Source organism: Amblyraja radiata, chromosome 19, assembly GCF_010909765.2.
Source record: "Amblyraja radiata isolate CabotCenter1 chromosome 19, sAmbRad1.1.pri, whole genome shotgun sequence".
Classification (NCBI taxonomy): Eukaryota; Metazoa; Chordata; class Chondrichthyes; order Rajiformes; family Rajidae; genus Amblyraja; species Amblyraja radiata.
The window spans coordinates 34,569,675-34,579,057 of NC_045974.1; the positions used below are offsets into that span (position 1 = coordinate 34,569,675).

The 9,383-nt window shown below is 44.8% G+C and overlaps 1 protein-coding gene across 2 annotated transcripts in view; it reads right to left on the reverse strand.

The window, feature by feature from the left end:
* Positions 1 to 9,383, reverse strand: part of mettl25 (methyltransferase like 25) — a 112,095-nt gene that overhangs the window by 81,015 nt on the left and 21,697 nt on the right. Inside the window, exons 1-2 of one of the 2 annotated variants that reach the window (XR_004414884.1) lie at positions 5,593 to 5,764; positions 1,626 to 1,732 (exon numbers count right to left, since the gene is read on the reverse strand). Coding sequence is in view for 1 of the 2 variants with exons in the window: in XM_033038203.1 (XP_032894094.1) it covers positions 1,626 to 1,732 (107 nt within the window). In the remaining variant the exon portion in view is untranslated. Of the gene's footprint in view, positions 1 to 1,625; positions 1,733 to 5,592; positions 5,765 to 9,383 lie in introns of those variants that run through there. The other variant, XM_033038203.1, reaches the window with a different exon arrangement.

Sequence of the window (9,383 nt, forward strand, 5' to 3'; positions counted from 1 at the left end):
AATGGTTATAACATTGATGAAGTCATATCAGGAAATTTTGAGCGCTGGAAAATATCTAACATTGAAGCAAAGAAGTCATGATAAATTAAATTTATACATCATATTAAGTTTTAGTTTTAATATAAATTTCAGTTAATTTGGACTTGCATGTTCTTTCGCTCGTGATCTATTTTCAGAGAATAGTACGGTGTTTGATGTGCAGTGTGGAATGAAAGTTTTTTTTAAAACCACCCACTGTTAGAACAAAATTCAATATTGTCTGATTAGTGTCCTTAATTAATATCTGTCATGAAACGTCTGTGACATCACTGACATTTCCACCAGTAATTCCGGGATTATTTTTGATTAAAATTCACCGTTTATGTTAAACATTGGCTATACTAACTTCATTTCATGAGGTTGGCACAGAGAGTGTAATTCCAGGAATGCAGGTACATTAATTATACCACCCATTTTTTTCCACTTTCACTGAAATTTGCATTTCATGTTTCAATGTTCAGGATTAGCTGGTATTCATCTAAAACAAGTTTTAACTGATTGTGGCAGGACTATCACCAGAAGAGATTTAGAGAGGTGGTTCTCAAGGATTACCCGGAAAATACAGTAAGATGTGGTTTTCCCAGTGATGTCCAGATTCCTTAAATGAATTATTCAAAAAATAATTTCAGACCATCACTTCAAGAATTGGTATTTCCAGCCAACACTACACACTCATGGATCGATGCATGCACAAAAGATAGAAGATGGGAATGGAAACAAGCAAGTTCTTCCCTCATATTGCTTCTCTCACACCATTGCTGACCTGGTCTGGTATCTACTACCTTCAGGATGCAGCCAATTTCATCAGAGTTGGAGCTACCAAGTCACTTTTAATGATGGGTGCTGAAGTGCCTAACAAAGAGTTTGTTCTGTTCTGTTACTATCATCAGTCCTTCTCCCAAATGTGTTCAAAATGGATTAGTACTGATTAATCAGTCAGGCAACAGATTTAGATGATTATCATCAGGAGATTTCCTTAATCCATTTAACATAGTACTATCAGACCTCATGGAGCCTAGTCAATGCTAAAATATCCAAGGATACCCTCCTGAATGGCTACTATTATCGTGCCCACTCTGATAGGCCTATTCTGCCAGTGAGCAGGACACATCAAGAAGTGGCAATGAAGAAATCAGACTGAAAGTTAAAATTGTATATGACTAGGTACGATTGTTACTTAGACTGTGGCACAATTTTGGCCATCCTTTTTGTGATTCTGTGAAAAAGTCCTCTCAAGATAGAAAGGCGGTTGTACAGGATTAAAGGTACCAAATCTGCCTGACAGATCAAAATGCATGACAGATTAATTTCTACATAAACTGAAAGCATTGGCATTCCACCAGCACTATTTTCACACCATCTCATATTCCACATATGGAAAGATCTTCCATGAAAATTAATAAATCGAGGAATTAGGGCTAGCATTTTCTTGGCATGAATAACATATCCTGGATTAAAAGGATTTAGGCTTGTAAGTACACTAGAGACTCAGTATTGCTTTAAGAATATTATTGTTTTAAACAGACTTGGAATTGTGCTACTGCACTATGAGAATGTTTTAAATAAATCATAGAAGGTTCTCTCACCTGTTGGATATTGCAATATTTGGCAAAACATGCAACAATTTCAGACATCACTTCAACCTCATGGGACTTCTTTGTATTCATAAATGTGCTGGTTTTCAGAAACATTTCTAAAATGGAAAGTATTTTGAGATTTTACTAATTCGCTGAGAAACTGCCTGATGTTTAGACATGAAAGGTTGACATCCAATACTAATGCTTTCTCAGAAATACAAGCTGTATTATTACGTAAAGAAATAACGTCGAAGGTAACTTCATAGTAATATAGAACAATTTCAACTTCTTGATACCCATAAGACAGAAAATATGTCTCCAAAGTTTATACTGCGACTTGTGTCTGATCTGGACAGACAACATAAAGCCTTGGGTGAATTTTAGTCATCCAAAGCATTTCTTGAAACAACACTCAGGTTTCTTACATATGCAAACCGACCTCTTATGTTGGTTGTGAAATTCTAAATGTCAAATCTAGGAGCAAATGGGATTGGTTTTTTTCCACTCTCATCTTGTGTGGCTGTCATATATCTTAAGCAGCCTAATCAATGGCTCCTAAAGAACCATTTATTCATTTGTAGAATAAAGAACCCTTTTGTTCTATTATGTGTGGACTCATAACAAAAAAATGACTAGCTTACTATTGGTATGTTTTAATATTGCTGAAAGGCATTGCTTTACCACATCATCTTCCACTCTTCTAAGCACTTCTACTCAGAGAAGTTCTCCTCACGATGTGCACATTTATGGCATCCTTAGTTCACAAGCAGCACCAAAAACAACCAGGACAAAAATGGCTCATATGAAAGCTGACTGATGCATCCACTTATCTGGTGCCAGTTCTGGATACAAGTTCATTTGTTCTTACATAGCGTCAACATTCAAACTATGATTCCTAACGTTACATCTGAATCTTCTAAGATTGTGACATGTGAAAATATTGTTGTATCAACCATTTTGTAAGTGCTTTTTTTCCTATTCAACCCAATGGTTGTTGGGATGGAGGACGTTTGGCATGACCACTAAAACTCTCACCAACTTCTACAGGTGAACCATAGAAAGCATTTTATCAGGAACCATCACACCTTGTTTTGGGAACAGCGCCATCCAGGACCGCAAGAGATTGCAGCGAATTAGGCCATCACACAAACCAACTTCCCTTCTTTTGATTCCATTTATGCCTCACTTTGCCTTGGCAAGGCCAGCAGCATAATCAAGGACGAGTCGCACCATGGCCACTCGCTCTTCTCCCCTCTCCCATCAGGCAACGTCACATGCGGACGACACAACCCTGATTGGACTGATCCAGGATGGGGAGGAATCTGCCTACAGACAGGAAGTGACACAGCTGGCGTCCTGGTGCCATCGCAACAACCTGGAGCTCAATGCTCTTAAGACGGTGGAATTTATTGTAGACTTTAGGAGAGCTCCCCCTCCCCTCCCCCCACTCACCATCAACAAAACCACAGTCACATCTGTGGAGAAATTTAAGTTATTCGGAACCATCATCTCCAGGGACCTTAAATGGGACATGATGGTCCAGTTTTATACTGCCATCATAGAGTCTGTCCTCACCTTCTCCATCATGGTCTGGTTTGGCTTAGCCACCAAGCATGTCATCCGGAGGCTGCAGCGCATCAATCAATCAGCCGTGAAGGTTATTAGCTGCAACCTTCCCCCCATCGACGAACTGTACACTGCAAGGGCCAGGAAGAGAGTGGGTAAGATCATCTCTGACCCCTCTCACCCTGGCCACAAGCTCTTTGAAGCACTTCCCTCTGGAAGGTGACTCCGGACTGTCAAAGCCGCCACAGCCAGACATAAAAACAGCCTTTTTCCACAAGCAGTAACTCTACTCAACTGCCAAACGTCTGTAGCCTCCTTGTGCTCTGGTATTTTATTTCATTCTTCACGTTTCAATTATAATGTTTTATTTATAATTGTCTACTGTATATCGTGTTGTTACTTGCGAGCAAAGCACCAAGGCAAATTCCTTGTATGTATACATATCTGGCTAATAAAATGTATTCAATTCAATTCAAAAGGTATAGAAGTGTGAAAATGCACACCACCAGATTCAGGGATAGTTTCTTCCCAGCTGTTATCAGGCAACTGAATCATCCTACCCCAACCAGAGAGCAGTGCTGAACTACTATCTATCTCTTTGATGACCCTTGGACAACATTGATCAGACGTTGCTGGCTTTACCTTGCACTAAATATTATTCCATTATCATGTATCTATACTGTAAATGGATCGATTGTAATCATGCATTGTGACTGGTTAGCACGCAACAAAAGCTTTTAACTGTACCTTAACTGTGACAATAAACTAAACTAACCTAAAGAGGAAACAGCACTCGCATACTAAGGGTATTTAAATCAAGCCATTATTATTTTGAAATATCATGTTTGTAGCACACACATCTAACTACGTTAACGTTATGATATTTTCTATTCGTAACTTTTCAGTTGCTATAGTTGATAGACACCCACACAACTGGACTGATTTTACTACCATTGGCACAGGACATAACTGTTGTGTTTTAACAAAGGTTAACTGTAGCAGAACAAATCCAGTCCTTGGCAGTAATGATTGAAGATGACTTGCTTGTACTCCAATTTGGTGGGTTTCATGGTGGCTAGTCAGGCTGATGTGGAAACTACAGACTTTTCCATAAATGGGGCAGGAGGTGCTATAGGTCTCCTTCAAGAAATGTAACATCTCATTGACTTCTGGGAGCGACTGGCCCATATATCCAATAGGTAGTTTGTGTAGGAAGGAACTGCAGATGCTGGATAGGCACAAAATGCTGGAGTACCTCAGTGGGACAGGCAGCATTTCTGGAGAGGAATGGGAGATGTTTTGGGTCGAGATCCTTCTTCAGACTGAAAGTCAGGGGATGTGAGACAGAGTTTGTTAGATGGGGCGCACTTTCCACTGTCAGCCCAGGGCTTCTATTTCCAAACTAGGCATGAATTTGTGGTTCGAAGTACCTCTTGAATGTTCCTTCTCCATTTCGATTGATACTTCAGAGATTCCCAAGATTCACTGAGGATGTTACATTTCTTCAAGGAGGCTTTGAGCAAATGTTTTAATATTCCACAGTTGGATATGTATTGGTTCTTCGCTAGGAGGCCAATTAATATTCTTATTTTTTTAATTAAAATCTTTCTGTAAATCTTTGAAATATACAATTGAACATTCTGTAGCACAATCTAGGCTCACAAAGGACATTACCTTTAGTGCAAAACTACTTATGTTACCTGAAAGAATGATGATGGGGGATGATAAACATAGTTAGTTGAAGAATACAAAGAGACACTGAAACAGATTTTAAAAATAAATAAAACAAAGAATGCAGATTTCTGAGTCAAATAGTTTCAAATCTGAAAAAGTATAATAATGACAAGTTAATCCAGAAATAAAGAAAAAAGATGGTCAAATTAATAATTTTATCTGATTCTAAAAGAAGGTGAGCACATTGGATTTCCAGGATTGATAGGGAACAAAATGACAACAACATTGCAGCTGACCTATTTTAACAGAACAGAAAGATTCAATTATATAAAAACAAAGCTGGTGGTGATGGAAGGGTGGGGATAGGATGATCTTATGGCAGTCTTTACAATCATGAGATCGTAGAAGGTAGCATGTGTAGTGGAAATCATATCCGTGGCAATAAATAAAGAGGTCATTAATAAATCAAATTGGAATTTTAAAGAAATGTCATTATCTAAAGGATGGTTTGCACCTGGAATTTGCCACTGTAGTTAATAGCAAATACACATTTCAGAGAAGTTGGATAAACATGAGGAGGAAAGGAACCCAATATAACATTGATAGGATTAGATGAAGGGCAGGAAGAGGCTTTGGTAAAGGGTCGGAACTACATGGACCAAGTGACCCAATTTCCCAGCTTTTGGACATTCATTACATTCCTCACTACATTCCATTAAAAATATAGAGTGCATACCTTTTTGTTTATCTCCCCACAATTCCTGTTGCAGGTCGTCCAATGGTGTGCAAACTCCAAGGTTTGGTAACGAGTGATCCCGAGTAATTCCCATGTAAGCAGCCACATTGTTAAGCTTCTGAGATTGATCCCATACTGAGCCACCTTTTCCTTCTGGTCAGGAATATTGACAAAATCTGTGCATTAGTTTCCATTGTCACTAAAGAGCACTCATGTTAGTTCTTCAAACTGAGTTGCGTACATTCATGTCAAGTCTGTTCTGGATGACTAGACTTTCAGCAGGGAAGTCAATAACAAGGAATAAAGATTCAAGATAATTGGTAGAAAATGAGTGGCAAAGTTGGGACTGGGAATTACTCTCTAAAGGATGGGTTGGAGCAACAAGTCTAATCATATTTAAAGTACCTGGATAAACACTAGTACTGCCATATCTTACAAGGCTATGTATCTATAGCTAGGACATGGAATTAGCCTGAGTAGCTCCTCTTTGTCTGGCATGGACAAAATGGGGTACTTGGCCTCCATCATGAAATTCCTGCTTTAAAAAAAGTAATAAAAGGAAAACCACAATTCCCTGTGGCTTTGAAAGTACGAGTTATACATTTCTGAGAATACAAGTCTGAAAATAAAATGTATTTTTGTACACAATTAAAATTATAAAATAAGATGAATAGAAATTCAGTGAAATTCAAAAGTAATTTTAGTGCACATATTAACATACTGTAGCGGCACCAAGTGTAGGGTAGTCTTTGGGTAGTCAAACCCTCGAATTGGCTGCTCCAGTCACGTGGGCGAGGGGAGCAATATTCGCGTTCTTTTTACCCAGTTGTTTCATTCTAGTGCCACACTTGTGGAAGTAACATCGTTTTGTTGGCTGTCTTACCGACCAGAGTTTATTCACTGTTTAACTGTTACAAAATAAAACCCTCTGAATTCACTCACTGTCTCGACTCGCCAAACTGGTGACCCCGACGCGTCCACTCGTATATTGGACATCAAGAATGCAAGCCACCACCGTTACTGACGCTCAGCAGATTGCCGTTGCCCTCAGGCTACCCGTGTTCTGGGCTGAACAGCCACAGGTTTGGTTCTCCAACGTAGAAGCGCAATTTCATCTCCGCAACATCGTGGTAGATGACACCAAATATTTTCATGTCGTCGGCGCGCTCACACAGGAGACGGCTTCGCGGCCACTGCCGTTCCTACAAGACCAGCCTTCGCGGCCACTGCCGTTTCTACAAGACCCGCTGGCGCTCGCAAATTACGAAGGCCTCAAAGTCCTCCTTCTCCGCACGTGCGGGCTCAGCCGCAGAGATCGCGCCGCCCGCCTTTTACGCATGGACAGATTGGGCGATCGCAAGCCGTCCACGCTGATGGCCGAAATGCTCGCCCTGATGGACGGCCACCGCCCTTGTCTGCTCTTCGAACAGGCGTTCTCAGAGCAGATGCCTGACGACATCCGCCTCATGCTCGCCGGTTCCGATTTCGCTGACCCCATGCAGCTCGCCGAGAGGGCCGACGAACTCTGGCTGGCGAAGCAGCAAGATGGCGACTCCATCAACCAGGTCTCCGTGCCAGCGTGCCAGTTGCCACGGAGGGATCGCGGGGACACCCCACCCACTGCTTCCATCGCAGAGCCACAGCCACGCGCCGGGGACCGGGGTAAGCACAAATGGTGCTTCTACCACCTCCGCTGATGTGCTGAGGCTCGACGCTGCCGTCAACCCTGCTCGTTTCAGGGAAACGCCTCAGTCGATCGTCTGTAGAGGCGATCGGCCCAAACAATCGCCTCTACGTCCGTGACCATCACTCCGGCAGGCGCTTCTTCATTGACTCCGGTGCTATCGTTAGCATCCTCCCGCTGACCGGACGCGACACCCGTGCTGGTAAGCGGGGCCCTGTGCTCATGGCCGTTAATAGAAGTACCATTCGCACTTACAGCACGCGGTCCCTCTCACTCTCTTTCGACTCCCGGCCGTATGAGTGGACTTTCATCGTGGCCGACGTCACCGAATCCCTGCGGGCCTTCTCCCTCTTAGTCGATGTGCGGGGTGGGCGCATGATCCCGGCATCGGCCCTCGGCCCCGCGGCTTCCGCCTCCACACAGCCCACAGCTCAGCGCCGTCGCCGAGGTCGATGGCCCTATGCCTCCCTCCTCACTGAGTTCCCTGAGTTTCAGCGCGGCAGCCCCCAAGCACAGGGTCGCCCATCACATCCCCACCTTGGGCGCTCCGGTACACGCCCGGGCGTGTCGTCTTCCACCGGACAAGCTGCGCATCGCCCGGGAGGAGTTTTAGCCCATGGAGGACATGGGGATCGTCTGGCGCTCGGACAGCCCGTGGGCATCCCCGCTGCACATGGTCTCCAAAGCATCTGGGGGGTGGAGACCATGTGGAGACTATAGGCGTCTGAACGCCATGACAACTGCGGACCGCTACCCGGTGCCCAACATCCAGGACTTTTCTGCCCACCTCGAGGGTGGCGCCTTCTTCTCTAAAGTCGACCTTGTCCGTGGCTATAACCAGATCCCAGTTCATCCGGACAACGTCCCCAAGACCGCGACGATCATCCCGTTCGGGTTGTTCGAATGGCTGCGTATGCTCTTTGGATTGAAGAACGCCGCGCAGGCGTTCCAAAGGCTTATGGACAGGGTCGGGAGGGGTCTGCCGTTCATCTTAATCTACCTCGATGACATCCTAGTTGCAAGCCCCACCCAGGACGAGCACATCGAACACCTGCGGACTCTCTTCCAACGCCTCCTCGACCATGGCCTCATAATCAACCCCGCCAAGTGCCAGTTCGACCTCCGTTCCATCGCCTTTCTGGGGCACAGCATCACACCTCCAGACGCCGCCCCTCTACCCTCGAAGGTGGAGGCCATTCGGCAGTTTCACCGGCCGCGTACGGTAATGGGTTGCCGGAATTTGTCGGCATGGTGAATTTTTACCATTGTTTCTTGCCAGCAGCTGCCAACATCATGCGCTCCCTTTTCCAGTGCCTCACGGGCAAGCCGCAGGAGGTCAAAAGTTAATTTATTGTCACATACACCAATTGGTGTGGCGAAATTCGAGTTGCCATTGCAGCACATTAATAAGAATACAATATAACATTATAAAGAAATTTAACATAAAACATAAAAACATCCCCCCACAATGGTTCCCACTGTGAGGGAAGGCACAAAGTCCAGTCCCCATCCCCTTGTCCACCCATAGTCGGGCCTATTGAGGCCTCCGCAGTCGCCGCTACAGGGCTCGATGTTTCAGGCCCTTCTCGCCGGGTGATGGTGCTCCGGCGTCGGGAGAACCCTCTCAGTGGCTTGGGATGCCTGGAACGGCCGCTTCCATACCGGAGACCTCGGCTTCCGAAACCAAACCGCTGGACGGAGCTCCATCACTGGCAGTCTTGGCGAGAGATCCCAGGCTCCCGATGTTAAAGTCAGCGCCGCCGCCCGCGGCTGGCCGCTCAACAGATCCCCCAGCTCCGCGATGTTCATCGGCGGACTCAGCATTCCAGAGCTCCAGCGTGGCGACGCGGGCACGGCATCACCCGCTCCGCGATAGCGCTCCAGCGCTGTGCTGCCGAATCCGTGGTTCTGGCCGGTCCCCTCATGAAACGCCGCTTCAGACCCGATGGTAGGCCACGAGGATGGGTCGAGATGCTGCTCGGAGGAAAGCCGCGTCTCCGACTAGGTAGGGACTGAGAAATACAGTTCCCCCCTTCCCAACCCACCCCCACACATAAAAATAATTTGTTCCAAACAAAACACTTTTTAACATACTAAAAATAAAAAA